This window comes from Spermophilus citellus, assembly GCF_964194105.1.
Source record: "Spermophilus citellus genome assembly, chromosome: 3".
Classification (NCBI taxonomy): domain Eukaryota; kingdom Metazoa; phylum Chordata; class Mammalia; order Rodentia; family Sciuridae; genus Spermophilus; species Spermophilus citellus.
The window spans coordinates 216714010-216729433 of NC_138184.1; the positions used below are offsets into that span (position 1 = coordinate 216714010).

The 15424-nt window shown below is 36.4% G+C and overlaps 1 protein-coding gene across 4 annotated transcripts in view; it reads left to right on the top strand.

Annotated features, from left to right (window-relative positions):
* LOC308644389 (putative RNA-binding protein Luc7-like 2) overlaps positions 1–15424 on the top strand; it is an 82343-nt gene that overhangs the window by 16098 nt on the left and 50821 nt on the right. For all 4 annotated transcript variants that reach the window (XM_081285437.1, XM_081285439.1, XM_081285440.1 and 1 more), the window contains one exon: positions 163–257. In XM_081285437.1, coding sequence (XP_081141563.1) covers positions 163–257 — 95 coding nt within the window. The remainder of the gene's footprint in view (positions 1–162; positions 258–15424) is intronic.

Genomic DNA, 15424 nt, shown 5'->3' on the forward strand with positions numbered 1-15424 from the left:
CTGTAGGATGTTATGTAAAAAAAAAACTAATCCCTCTTGAGCTGATTTATAAATGTGTGTGAATAGAGCCACACATACAAAGTTAGTGATACCAGGGCTCTGAGAAAATAAATACTTTCTAGTTGTCTAACCTTGAATGTTATTAACTTTTCTATATTACAGGAGATACTACTCGTCAACGAATCAAATTCAGTGATGACAGAGTATGCAAGAGTCATCTTCTCAACTGTTGCCCCCATGATGTCCTTTCTGGAACTGTACGTATTAAATCTATCATTTGATAATTGGTGTGCTACAAAAACAGACTACTTGATAAAGCCCTCATTTTTTTTTTTTTTTTTTTTGTCAGGTTTAGGCAATAATTTTTTAACAGTGTCGTTAGAGGAATTTACATTCCTTATATTGTCTATTTGGTTTGATAATTTTTTTTTTTTAAAGAGAGAGTGATAGAGGGAGAGAGAGAGAGAGAGAGAATTTTTTTTTTAATATTTATATTTTAGTTATTGGCGGACACAACATCGTTGTTTGTATGTGGTGCTGAGGATCGAACCCGGGCCGCACGCACGCCAGACGAGCACGCTACCGCTTGAGCCACATCCCCAGCCCCGGATTGATAATTTAATATATTTTTTTATTTTTTTAAATGTTTATTTTTTAGTTGTAGTTGGACACAATATCTTTATTTTTTTTATTTCTATGTGCTGAGGGTCAAACCCAGGGCCTCACACATGCTAGGTGAGCACTCTACCACTGAGCCACAACCCTAGCCCCTCGGATTGATAATTTATATCTTTAATAATAGTTTTGCTCACAGAGGTTGATATTTACAAGTTTTTTCATTCTTCAGAACAGTTCTTTAAAAGCACTTAATTGGAAAGTAGGGGTAGTTTGCATAATACAGCATTTGTACTTTTAGTTCAGAAATACTATAGATGATTTTTTTTTTTTTTTTTTTTTGGTGCCAGGGATTGAACTCAGGTGCACTTGGCTACTGAACCACATCCCCAACCCTATTTTGTATTTTTATTTAGAGAAAGGATCTCACTGAATTGCTTAGCACCTTGCCTTTGCTGAGGCTGGCTTTGAACTCCATTTCTTCTGTCTCAGCCTCCTGAGTTGTGGGGATTACAGGTGTGCACCACTGTATCCAGCACTATAGATGATTTTTTTTTTTAATTTTTGTTTTTAGTTGTAGGTGGACACAATACCTTTGTTTTATTTTTATGTGGTGTGAGGATCAAACCCAGTGCCTCACGCGTGCCAGGAGAGTGCTGCACCACGGAGCAACAGCCCCAGCCCCTATAGATTTTTTCGGGTGAGGCAGGGAACACTTAATCACTGAACCACATCCCCAGCCTTTTTTTTTTTTTTTTTTTTTTTGAGACAGGGTTTTGCTAAGTTACTTAGGGCCTTGCTAAGTTGCTGAGGCTGGTCTCTAACTTGGAATCTTCCTGCCTCAGCCTTTTGAGTCATATAGGCATGCGCTGTCATTCCTGGCAAACAGAATAGATTTTTACCCAGAGTGGTATACATTTTTTGTTAAGATTTGTGTAGATTTATAGCTGAGTGTTATGGTGAATGCCTGTAATCTCAACTACTTGGGAAGTTAAAGCGGGAGGATCCCAAGTTCAAGGCCATCCTAGGCAACTTAGGAAGACCATGTCTGAAAACGAAATTAAGAAATGACTGGGGATGCAGCTTAGTAGAGTGCTTGGTTTGTGTATGCATAGGTTCGATCAACAGTAATGAAAAATAATATTTGTGCCCATGTATATTGTGGAGTCAGTAAGAAAAACATTAGTAAATACTTATTCATACAGTTAACTTGAGAGTAGCGTTGTCACTTAAAATTCATCTGTATTGCTGACTCCTAATAGAAAGCTCAGTTTAGATTCAATGATTGGTCTTAAGATTTTCATCTTTTTTTTTTTTTGGTACCAGGGATTGAACCCAGGGGCACTTATCCTGGGTCACATCCCCAGCCCTTCCTTTTTTTTTTTTAATATTTATTTTTTAGTTTTTAGGCACATATAATATCTTTATTTTATTTTTATGTGGTGCTGAGGATTGAACCCAGTGCCTCACAGGTGCTAAGCAAGCACTTTACCACTTGAGCCACAACCCCAGCTCCATCCCTTCCTTTTTTGGTGTGTGTGTATTTTGACTCAGTCTTGCTGAGTTGTTTAGGGCCTTGCTTAAGTTGCTGAGGCTGGGTTTGAACTTGCAATCCTCTTGCTTCATCCTCTCGAGCCACTGGGATTATAGGTCTGCGCCATCTTGCCCAGCAAAGAGTATCATCATTTAAATTCAGAAGATAAAACACATAATGATGGATCTTTTAAAATGGAACAGGAATTGATTGCCAAACTTTTGGATTTGGTTGAAATGATATTGAGTTGCTTCCCTTTACAGATGCACTCAGTGGTAGTGGGGAGCTAGTAAGGGATAAACCTCAAACTGGCTTTATTTCTCATTTGCCAGAAATGAGTCAAATGAAAAGATTTCCAGCTTACCTTTTCAGAAGCAGCGAGTTCCCCTAGCTAAAGATGTCTAAATGAGTGGTTTCTTCTTTCAGAGGAAGATTTAAATTAAGGACATAATTCAAACAGAAAAGATAAGGACATATGCAAAAGAAACACTTCTGTCATTTCCTAATTGGGAAAACAATTGAAACTATGAGCCTAAAATGTTTTTAAGTAGAATACTACAGAGTAAGAAATCTGGTTTCTGAGCATGTGTATAAGAACTATGGCAGATAGTAATGGCAGAAAAGTTTCTATCTACTCAAGTTTCCAAAATTAAAATATTTTCTACTATGTTGTAATACATTTGAAATCTATAATTATAATTATCTGTATATTCTGAGATTCTTCATACTTATTGTTTTATAAAATATAACAATTAAAGTAATTTTATTTAATGGCTAAATTATCTCTTCAGATAATTTAAAGAATGAGATTAACAAAATGTCAGAATTTAGGTTTTTTCCCTTTTCCCTAATATTCTGAAGTCAACCATAGCAAGATTTGGACTTATAGTAATGATTAAAAAAAAATCTGTTATGCTTTACATCTCAAAATGTACATAATGCAGTTATGTGCCTCTTTTGTGTGTGAACCCAGGGAGTCCTGCATGTTAGGCAAGGTACTACTATTAAGCTGCAGTGATTTCTGTGACATATATTATCTGCAGTTTACAGATGAGAAATTAGCCTTAATGGTAATTAAGAAACTTAAAATCACTCAAGTCTGTTGATGTAAAGTGGAATTGGAACCAAACCGTAATTTTTTTATTTTTTTAACATTTGCAGTGTTTTTATTATTGAGACATTTCAAACATAAGGCAGATAGAATAGTATAATGAGCACCCTTGGACCTAATACTTACCACTCAGCTTTAATAACTGGTGGCATTTGTCCCCTTTCTTCAAACTTAAGTTTTCTGATCTGAGTTTCCTCCCAAATGTTTTCTGTTTTGTTGGGAATTCTTAATCATTAATCATTCATCATGTAAATAAAGATAATAAATGCTTGTTCTCGGACTTTCCTTTTTATAAAACTTACTGATGGCCGGGCATGGTGGTACATGCCTGTATCCCTTGGTTTGGAAGGTTGAGGCAGGAGGATCACGACTTCAAAGCCAGTCTCAGCAATTTATCGAGGTCCTAAGCAACTCAGTGAGATCCTGTTTCTAAATAAAATACAAAAAGGACTGGGGATGTGGCTTAGTGGTTAAGTGCCCCTGGGTTTAATCCCTAGTATAAAAAAAAAAATTACTGATGAATTATAAAGTATACAATTTTTTAAAAAGATTTTTACCGTCTCTGAAATATGGATCTTAAACTCCATGATTTAAAAAAAAGAAAAAGAAAAAAGAAATCACCGTCTTAATTGGAAACATTTTTCTATGGCATAGAACATGGAGATGAGGCTTAAAACTGAAGTGCTTTGTATTATATGATAAGCAGTTAAGAAAAGCTCTTATAGGTAGGGTGCAGCCAAATTGTAAGGCACTTGCATACCCTTCATGAGGCCCTGGGTTCAAGCCCAGCACTGCCAAAAAGAAAAAAAAAAAAGAAGAAGAAGAAGAAGAAAAGCACTTTAAAGGCATCTGCTGAGTAAACTGGGAAGGAAAACTCTTGCTAGCCTGATAGAAAGAGATTGTCTTATATAAGGTTGGAATTAAGTAGGTGTGACTTTCTCAGGAAGAGAGTTTTGAGGATGAGCTAAAGAATTTTTATGAGACTTTGGAGTTTTAGTGTGGTGTCCGTAAGAATTTGAAAATCATTGATGGTGTGATTCCTTGTGACCTTATTACTAAAAGGGGCTGTTATTAAGTTTTCATCTTCTGTATTAAAGGCTTATAATTGCGGTGCTAAAGAAAGTAGTTCACAATTCTTTGAATTGAAGATACCACTTTCCTTTTTTTTCTTCAGTGCTGGGAATCAAACCAAGGCCTTGTATGCGCTAGGCAGGTGTTCTACCACTCAGCTACATCCGCAGCCTTATTTATTTTCTTTTCACATGTTAGATGAAGAATGAAAGAAATTTAATTGAAAAGAATTCTAATTGTTGATTATATAATGCTTTTTCTTCTCTTTTTGTTTTGTTTGTTTTTAACCATGTTACCACTGTAAAGTGATGTTTTACCTTTTTTATGTGGTATCAGGGATGGGATTGAACTCAGGGGCACTGAGCAACATCCCCAGGCCTATTTTATTTAGAAACAGGGTCTTACTGAGTTGGGTTGTACCTTGCTTTTTGATGAGGATGGCTTTGAACTTGAGATCCTCCTATCTTAGGTATGCCTGGCTGGTGTTTCACCATTGTGCTACATCCCCAGTCTTCTTTTTGAGACTGAGTCTTACTAAGGTTGGTAAGGTTATCCTCAAATTTGTGGTCCTCCTGCTTTAGCCTCCAAGTCACTGGGATTATAGGAGTGAGCCACTGCACTTGACCTTTTTCTTTGTTTTTATAACGAAAGGATATTTGTTAGCTTTCTTAACTTTATTTCTTGGATCGTCCACTTCCAGCAGTATCTGGTTCAGAATCAGCAGAAATTAAGGCTCAAATCAATTGAATTGTCAAATATCTCCCTCCTCCCCCCCCCCCCTTTGATACCAAGGATTGAACTCAGGGGCACTTATTTTGTATTTTTATTTAGAGACAGGGTCTCACTGAGTTGCTTAGCCCTTTACTTTTTGTTGAGGCTGGCTTTGAACTTATGATCTTCCTGCCTCAGTCTTCCTGAGCTGTTGAGGTCAAATGTCATAGTCAGAAAAATCACGGTATTTTATACCCAAAGGTATTTTAGATTTACTTAAATCTACATACTTAAATTTTTTTTTTCATGCAACTGAGAAGTTGAAGATTAGGCCAGTTTCTCCTGTTTAACTAGAATTTCACATATTTTAAATATAGGTGTTTCCACGTAGTTTTGTTTTAGAGATTCTGCTGCTCAACAATAGGGGAGTTTTAAAAGAACTGATTAGAAAATACTTAGGCACAGCATTAGGGACTTTGACATTTCAATGTCATCATTAAAATTTTATCTGTATTTTTCAGGTGATTAAATTTGTGAGTAGTTGTTATCAAAGTTCTGAATTGGTTTTATGGTGCCTCAGTAGTTCTGGGTTTTATCCAGAGTGTGGCTTGTATTAATTGAAACTCCTTTTATTGTTCCTGTAACTTTCCTGTAATGCATGGTCTACAAGTTTGGTACATACAACTCTGAATTTTAAAACTTCTGTCGGTTGGGTAATAAGTATGTAAAAGAGCCGTGAAAATATACAGAAGGAGAGCAAATATTAAGAAGTAGATCTGTTGGGTTTGGTGGCATATGCCTATAGTCCCAGCAGCTCTGGAAGGTGAGGCTGAAGTAGAAGGGTTGCAAGTTTGAAGCCAGTCTCAGCAATTTAGCGAGAACTGTCTTAAAAGAGCAGGGGATGTGGGGCTGGGGTTGTGGCTCAGTGGTAGAGTGCTTGTGAGGCATTGGGTTCAGTTCTCAGCACCACATATAAATAAATGAATAAAATAAAGGTCCTTCACCATCTAAAAATGTATTTAAAAAATATTAACAGTAGTGATTATACATGCAAATGTGGTTGTAAGTTCTGTGTCGAAGGAACCGCTGAGCTAGAGCCAGTCCAATACATGCAAATATGAGAAATTAACTTATAGATTCTCTAGACTTAAATAATTCTTCCCCCAAAATAATTGTTTTGGGATACCTTGATATTACTTAACAGATTTCTTGGCATTAACCAAGATTTTTGGCTTGATTTTTTTTTTTTTAATTTGTATTATAACCACTTTTTTAGAAATTACTTATAGGTAACATGCTAAATAACCCAGGTCTTGCCACATTTGGCTTTGAAGTATATTGTGTCCTCTTAAGCAGATTTGTTGTGTTTAATTTTTTTTCTAATCTGTTACAAAAATATGTCTTCTTTAACAACTATCCTTATTTTTTATTTATTCATTTTTGGGGTACCAGGGATTGAACCCAGGAGCACTCGGCCACTGGGCCACAATCCCAGCCCTATTTTGTATTTTATTTAGAGACAGAGTCTCACTGAGTTATTTAGCACCTCACTTTTGCTGAGGCTGGCTTTAAACTCAGGATCCTCCTATCTTAGCCTCCCAAGCCTCTGGGATTATAGGCATGCAATACTGCACCCAGCCCCTTCAACAAGTAGTTTTAGAGACTGCCCAACCAAAAATGCTTTTGGTGTCTAGGAAGTTAGAAGTACATTAAAAGCTTCCCAATGAATAATTCAGGCTTTACTATTAAACTTTTAAAACCAAGTCCTGAGTAATTTAGAGTGCTTTTAGCAAATAGGCACATGAATACTATGAACTATTCAACCTGAAGTAGTATGTCCTTTATTGTTTTGTGTGGTTGTTTTTTTTTGGATACTGGAGATTGAACTTGCACACTTTTACCACTGAGTTTCATCCCCAGCTCTTGTTTTTTTTTTTTTTTATTATTTTTTTTATTTAAATTTTTAGTTGTAATGGACACAGTACCTTTATTTTTTTATGTGGTGCTGAGGATCAAACCAGTGCCTCATATGTGCTAGCAAGTGCTTTACCACTGAGCTGCAGCTGCAGCCCCAGCCCACATCCTCAGCTCTTTTTATTTTTTATTTTGAGACAGTGTCTCATTAAGTAATCAAGGTATCCTCAAATTTGTAATCCTCCTGCTTCAGCCTCTTGAGTCCCTGGGATTATAGATGTGTGCCACTGCATCCGGCTATTTCTTTTTTTAAATTTTTTAGGTGTAGATGGACACAACACAGTGCCTTTTTATTTTTATGTGGTGCTGAAGATCGAACCCAGGTCCCACCCGTGCTCTACCGCTGAGTCACAATCCCAGCCCCGCATCCGGCTATTTCTATGCCGTCCCAAGTAACCCTTTTCTGTCATTCTGAATAATCTTATATCATTCATTTTATATAGTTAAAATAATATACTTCAGGCTTATGGAAGTGACCCACAGGCACACAATTTTGTTTTGATTTAGTCTTTGTCTGTGGTTGAGTTTGGTCAGCAGGTCTGTCTGTTAAATGAATTAATGGTAGTGTTAATGTCTTCTCTCCCAAATTGAATCACAATTAGCTATTTTAAAATTCTTACTCTATATTATGAAGTCAATCAGAGAGGAATAATTTTTAACTCATTTAATAAAAATTTTTACCTGGACATGGTGGCACATACCTATAAAAAAATCCCAGCTACTTGGGAAGCTGAGGAGGATTTTAAGTTTGAAACCCTCCTTAGTAGTTTAGTGAGAATTTGTCTTAAAATGAAAAAAGTTAAGTAAAGAGGACTGGGAATGTATCTCAGTGGTAAAGCACTTCAGAGTTTAATCCCCAATCTCAGAAAAATGTTTATTTTTTCAAACATAAAAGTAGAGAGTTGTATAATGAACTTCCATGTACTCATTATACATCTTCATTAAACACTTTACTTATGGTCTACCTTATTTAATTTTTTTTGAAATATTGATTTTTTTAGTTGTAGTTGGACACAATACTTTTATTTTATTTATTTATTTTTATGTGGTGCTGAGGATTGAACCCAGGGCCTTGCATGTGCTAGGCGAGTGCTCTACTGCTGAGCCACAACCCCAGCCCCAACCGTATTTAATTTATAATCACTTTTGTTCTCTTTCTTTTGAAAATCTGAAATCTTTGACCTATTATTTAGATTGGTTGTTGATACGTGGTAGCAGTGACCAATTACTCCGAACAAAGCAGGAGGTTTGGAATTCTTGTTGAAGACTTGTTGAAGCACATTGATATTCATAGTCTTGTATTTATTTAATCTATTTCATGATCATGTTAATTCTGAACAGCGATTCTCAATAAATGCTTATTACCTAAAAATAGGAACTATTCTTCAGTTTTCCCTGAACCCCTAGTTTTGTTTTATTTTTGAGTCAGAGTCTCACTAAATTGACCAGGCTGACTTTGAGCTAGTCATCCTCCTGCCTTAGGCTCCTGAGTAGATGGGATTAGAGGGCTTGTGCTCTCTAGATCTTTTTTAAGAGATTTTTCCAGTTTTATAAATTGCCCTTTAACAAGTCTGTGGAAACTAATGTGTTCTCTGAGGTAATTTATTAAAAAGGGAGGATGGAGTTATAAATGTGTCATTTGGAAGATATAGGATCCTGAACACAGAGCAAACACATGGTAATAAACAAGATCTTGAGACAAAAAAAAAAAAGTTGTGTACAGGTAGTTAACCACAAACACCAAGCACATTTACAAATTCTCCATCTTTAGGAATATTTCATAGAATAAAAAATAAAGGTATATATTCAAATAATATAATCTGTAAAATTTCTTAGATGTGTTAAATTTTTCCCTCTTACTGTAATGGTATTGGAATGATGAAATTTATTGGAGTTAAGCAGAGGAAGAAATAGAAAGGGGTGAGAAGTATCAGATCAATGAATGCTGAATGGAAAAAGTTAAGGAGAATTCACTGTTTTTAGAAAAAAATACTTTTGCAGTATTAGGGGTTGAACCCCTGAGTGTTTTACCACTGAAGTACGTCCTCAGTCCTTTTTATATTTAATTTTGAGACAGGATCTTATTAAGTTGCTGAGGCTGGCCTCAAACTTGTGATTTTCTTGCCTTTGCCTGCCAGGTAGCTGGGGATACACACATGGGCCACCAAACCCTGCTCCCTGAATCTTGCTCAGAAATGTTATTTTTTAAATCAACAACAAATAAAAACCAATGTGAGCCAGTTGTGGTGGTACACACCTGTCATCAGTGGCTTGGGAGACTGAGATAGGAGTATCGCAAATTCAAAGACAGCTTCAACAACTTAGGCCCCTCGCAAGTTAGTGAGACCCTGTTTTTAAGTACAAAAGGGGAAGGGGATATGGCTCAATGGTTAAGCTCCCCTAGGTTCAATTCCAGATACCAAAAAATACCCCAAAATAAAAATCCTCAATGTGAGCAGGGTGCCATGGAGCACGCTTGTATTCCCAGCTACACTGGAGGCTAAGGCAGTTTGAGACCAGCAAAAATATAAAAAGGTCAGGGAATATGGCTCAGTAGTAGAGTGCCTTGCTTGGATTTAATACCTGGTGACTGACACACACACACACACACACACACACACACACACACACACAGAATGACTTTAAAAAATTAGTAATTTTAAATGTAAAACTTAAAAGTTTTCCTTAAAGAAGTGATTTGTTTTTTTCATCTGAGAGTTGTATTGATTGCTAAGACCAGCATTCATTCATTAACAAGTACTTACTGAGTACTTACTATGTGCCATGGGTTATGCTAGGTGTAGGGATATTAAAGCAGACATGGTTTCTGCTTCAGAGGTGGGAATGTAAATTCAAATGGAGGAGCCACACCACCCAGTGTAAGAAATAATGTGGGGCTGGGGTTGTGGTTCAGTGGTAGAGCACTTGCCTAGCATATGTGAGATCGTGGGTTTGATGGCGTGTGCCACCGAGCATGGCCCCAGCCATTTTCATTGTGAGTTAGGTTCTTTATGAGTTGCCCATGCTGGCCTCAAAGTGTGGTCCTTCTGCTTCAGCCTCCTGAGTAGCTGGGATTAGAGGTGTGTGTTACTCTTCCTGGTGATAATATAATCTTTGTGGGGCAATTCCTCTTATGTATTTTTTTCTAGTTATTTTATTCTAGTCCCAGGTCAGAAATGGATTTCAAAGTCTTTCCAACTATATTCTTTAAAATATAGTGCTCTACCACTGAGCTACAGCCCCAGCCCACATCCCCAGCTCTTTTTATTTTTTATTTTCAGATAGTGTCTCGCTAAGTTGCCAAGGCTATCCTCAAATTTGTAATCCTTCTGCCTTAGCTGCTGGGGAGATTGAGTGAGGAAGATTGCAAGTTCATGGCCAACCCGGGCAACTTAATGAGATCCTGTCTCAAAAGAAAAAGTAAAAAGGGTGGGGGATATAGCTCAGTGACAGAATGCCCCTGCGTTCAACCCCAGTACCAAGAAAAAAAGATGGATAGACAGACAGCAAGTAGTAGATGGATGGATTCACATGTTAAGATAAACTAAGTTGGGCCGGGCACGGTGGTGCATGCCTGTAATCCCAGCTACTAGGGAGGCTTAGGCAAGAGGATCAAGAGTTCAAAGCCAGCATCAGCAAAAGCAAGTGCTAAGCAACTCAGTGAGACCCTGTCTCTAAATAAAATATAAAATAGGGCTGGGGATGTGGCTCAGTGGCCAAGTGCCCCTGAGTTCAATCCCCAGAACCCCACCCTGCAAAAATAAAAAATAAAAATAAAAAAAATAAGCCTAGGCTGACTTGGAATTTGTGTTCCTCCAGCCTTAGCCTCCTGACTAATAGAAACAACAGGGGTGCCACTGCCCAGCTTAAGTTACATGTTATAGGAGTTTATGCCAATATTCATAAGCATTCTTCCTTGCCTTCTAGTATAATCTACTTTGACCTTGTGGGTACTGCTGTGCCTTCCAGGTACTTTCAGTATTTCAGCTGTTGATGAATTGACCTATGGATATCAGACTCCATGTTTTGTTTTATGGTGCTGTGGATCAAAGCTTATGCTTGCTAGGCAAACACTCTACCACTGAGCCTCATCCCCAGCCAAGGTTCCATGTTTTTATGTAATTTTTAAAAAAAATATTTATTTTTTAGTTTTTTTAGGTGGACACAAATCTTTATTTTATTTTTACGTGGTGCTGAGAATCGAACCCAGTGCCTCATGCATGCTAGGCGAGCGCGCTACCACTTAAGCCACATCCCCAGCCCCATTTTATGTAATTTTTTTAATGAGAGTATCTTAGACAAATGCATGCTATAACTCAAGGAGAAAAATATAAAACTTTCTGCTTGGAAAACATTTGGATAAAGATTGCCTATAGTGAATGTGGACATATCTGTACTATACCAGACACTGCTACTTTGATTTCTTGCAATTTTGTCAAAGTCAGCATGTCCAAAACAAGACATTTTCCTTCACAAATTAATCCTCCCATTTGCTTCAGTTAGTTCTCTTTAGTGGCAACATTGTTTTCATGCTTGAAACCTTGAAAAAAGCATCCCTTTTTCCTCTCCATACTTCATTTCTTCTTAGTTAAAAATCGTTGATTGTCACTATTATTGAGAGAATGTGGAGTTACACTAGGAATCTGATCATATTTATAATTTGCTATCAATAGTTACATGACCTCTCTGAGCCTTCATTTTCAGTATCTCTAGGAAGGTAGCATTGGAACTGATGATTTCAGAGATTTCTCTCATCTTTAAAATTCTTTTGTTTTTCTTTAGCACTGTAGTTTAGCTCCATCACCTCCTTTTCTTTTTCCTCTTCTAATTTGATCCAGTGGCATTATTCCTGGGTGGTGGTAATATGCGTTCTTGCCCTTGGTCTCTTTGTTCTCGTCAACCCATCCAGTAGTGTGAATGCTTCTAAAACATAGATTTTATTACGTCATATTTTTTCCAATAGTTAAGCATTTTTACTTATTTTCTTACAGAGTAAATTTTATCATTGGCTTATTTTCAGATTCTTTACTAATATAGTCAGGTTGCAAACAGATGGCCTATAGGCCAGAATAATCCTATATCTTGTTTTTCGACATTATTATCCCTTATCTCTATTAGTAACCATCTGGTTTCATATAAATTACTGCTGTTCATCCTCCAGATAGGAAAAATAATATTTTCCTTAAAACATTTGCTCAGGCTATTTCCTGTCTTTTTCTATGTAAATCATCTTTATTTTTCCTAGAAAACTTCCATATACATGGATGCAAAATTAGTAGCCCCCTGTTATAAATTCCTTTACAATGGAAGTATTAGGAAGTATGTAAAGTTATGAGCCAAGAAGATATGCACTTTTTTAAAAAATCATTTATTTGTTTTTTGCATACATGACAATATGGAATGCATTACACTCATTATCACCCATTTACAGCACAAGTTTTCGTAACTCTGTATATAAAGCATGTTCATGCCAAATTATGCCATATACAAGTACTTTTTGCATTACAATTCTTAATACGCATATATAAAATATGTTCTTAACATAGTGCATCTATGATATTATATAGCAAAATATGGAGTGCCTTGTGTGGTGGGTTAGCTCTTTTATGGGTCTTGGAGATGTAACAGTGATCAAGAAAGACTGACTTTCCTCATCAAGCTTATATCTCAGCGTAGTCAATCAGCAAAAGTAAGTATTTGACAAAGTGCATAAACATTGTATCCATACAGCAATCTTGAAGTACTTGAGAAAAGAAGTTCAGAATGAGTGGGTGAGTAAGTATAGTATTACCTATCAGGGTGTGAAAGAGGTAAAAGCTGGTTTACTGACTTGATCCAGTGCCCCTTCTGTATTTCATTCCTTACGATATGGTACTCAAGTACAAGAGGATAAAGTATAAAATATGAATGTTTCCTGTTGTACCTCATCCCTGTTCCCAGTCCTAGATTTACAAACAATTTAGTGTACCTATTTTGCATTCCCTTCTGTGCATTCACAAGTGTGTGTTTTAACAAATGGCATTTATGTTTGTTTTTTTCACTTGTAATGTCATTTAGAGATTTCCATGTCAGTTGTCAACATTTAAAAAAATGCCTACCTAATATTTTATAATATGGTCTTCCTGCATATTATAATTATTATTTTTAAATTCTTTTTAGTTGTTGATAGACTTTTATTTATTTATGTATGGTGCTGAGAATCGAACCCAGTGCCTCACACATGCCAGGCAAGTGCGCTACCGCTGAGCTCCAGCCCTCTGCATATTATTTTAACCAGTGACTATTAATACATTAATAATTTTTATTTCTGTTTTTTTGTATACAATATGGCAATAAAATCCTTTTGTACTCCTTTGTGCTAGTGCCTTAATGTCTTGTTCTTTCTTCATTGAGAATGTAAATTCCTTGGTAGCAACATTTTTATGTTCCTATTGTTTTGTAACTTTGCTCAGGATCTATCTCATACAAATGAGCATATGTAATATAGCAAAGCAATTTTTTTCTCTTTAGTTATACATGACAGTAGAATCTATTTTGATATATTTATACAAGCATGGAATATATCTTATTTTAATTAGGACCTCAGTCTTGTGCATGTACACAATGGTGAAATTCACTGTGGTGTATTTATATATGTACACAGGAAAGTTATGTCAGATTCATTCCACTCTTTCCTATTCCTTTCTCCCCTCCCTTCCCTTCATTCCCCTTTGTCTAAACCAATGAACTTTTGTTCACCCTCTCACCCACCCTTTATTGTGGGTTAACATCTACATATCAGAGAAAACATATGAACTTTGGTTTTTTGGGATTGGCCTATTTCACTTAGCATGATAGTCTCCAGTTCCATTTATTTGCTGGTGAATATCATGAAGTAATTCTTATTTGTGGCTGAGTAATATTCCATTGTGTATATGTACCACAGTTTCTTTATCCATTTGTCTGTTGGTGGTCATCTAGGTTGGCTCCATAGCTTAGCTATTGCAAATCATGCTGCTATAAACATTGATGTGGCTGTGTCACTATAATATGCTGATTTTAATTCCTTTGGGTATATATGGAGGAATGGGATAACTGGGTCAAATGGTGGTTCCATTCCTAGTTTTTTGAGGAATATCTACACTGCTTTCCTGGAAGATTGCATTAATTTGCAGTCTCACCAACAGTGTATGAATGTACCTTTTCCCCCATATCCTTGCTAACATTTATTGTCACTTTTATTCTTGAGAATTGCCATTCTGGTCAGATTGAAGTGAAATGTCAGTTTTAATTTGCATTTTTCTAATTACTAGAGATATTGAACATTTGTTTTTCATATATCTGTATATGATTTCTTTCTTTTTTTTGGTTGGGCTGGAAATTGAACCCAGGGCCTTGTTCAATCAAGGCAAAGTGAGGCAAGCACTCCACCAACGGAGTACTTTATAGCTAGTGTTTTAATGTCTTGCCCCCTGAGTTCAATCCCCAGCTCCAACTCTATTTCTTTTGAGAATTGTCTTTTTAGGTCCTTTGCCTGTTTGTTTGATTGGGTTATTTTTGTTGATTTTGTTTGGTTTTGGTGTTAAGCTTTTTGAGTTCTTTGTTTATCCTGAAAATTAATGCCTTATCTGAGGTGCTGGTGGCAAATTTTCTCCCATTCTGTAGTCTCTCTTCTTCATGCTCTTGATTGTTTTCTTTGCTGAGAAAGCAAATGTTTTTACAATTACTTGCAACTGCTACCTATCTAGTTTATATCACTGATCTGTTCATTAACGGACTACTGCCATTAATTTACACTTGGTAGTCCTCTCAAATGTATAAACCAGTGTTTTGATTTGCTCTGCTTTAATATCATTTTTATTTATTGGTTTTGGTGTGTAATTTTCACATGCTTCTGTTTCAATTAAATTGTTTTCCTCTAAAATTAAAAAGTTTCATTGATCCCTGCCCCCCCCCAAGCCATTTTAAGATTGATATATCGTCCGTCATTGCATATAATTCAACCAGTACCCAAAAGTTCAAACAAACCAACCTTGGGGCAATGTGTATTTCTGAATCACAAAAATGCCATTTTATTATATGTCTTTGCCACCTTAACAAGAATATAGCTCTCTCTTTTTGGTGTTGAGGATTAAACTAGGGGCAGTTTATCACTGAGCTATATTCCAGCCCTTTTAATTTTTTATTTTGAGACAGGGCCTTGGTAAGTAGCTTTGGCTGGTCTCAAACTTGTGATTCTTCCTGACTCAGTCTCCATAGTAGCTTACATTATCTGCTGGAATATCTTTTTTTTAATGTCACATAATGTATCATTGTATTCCATGAAGTCAAACTCAAATTTGAGAGGCTCATAATGTTTCTCTTTTGTAAATCAAAAACAACATTGTTGGGGTTGAGGCTATGGCTCAGAGGTAGTGCACTTGCCTGTC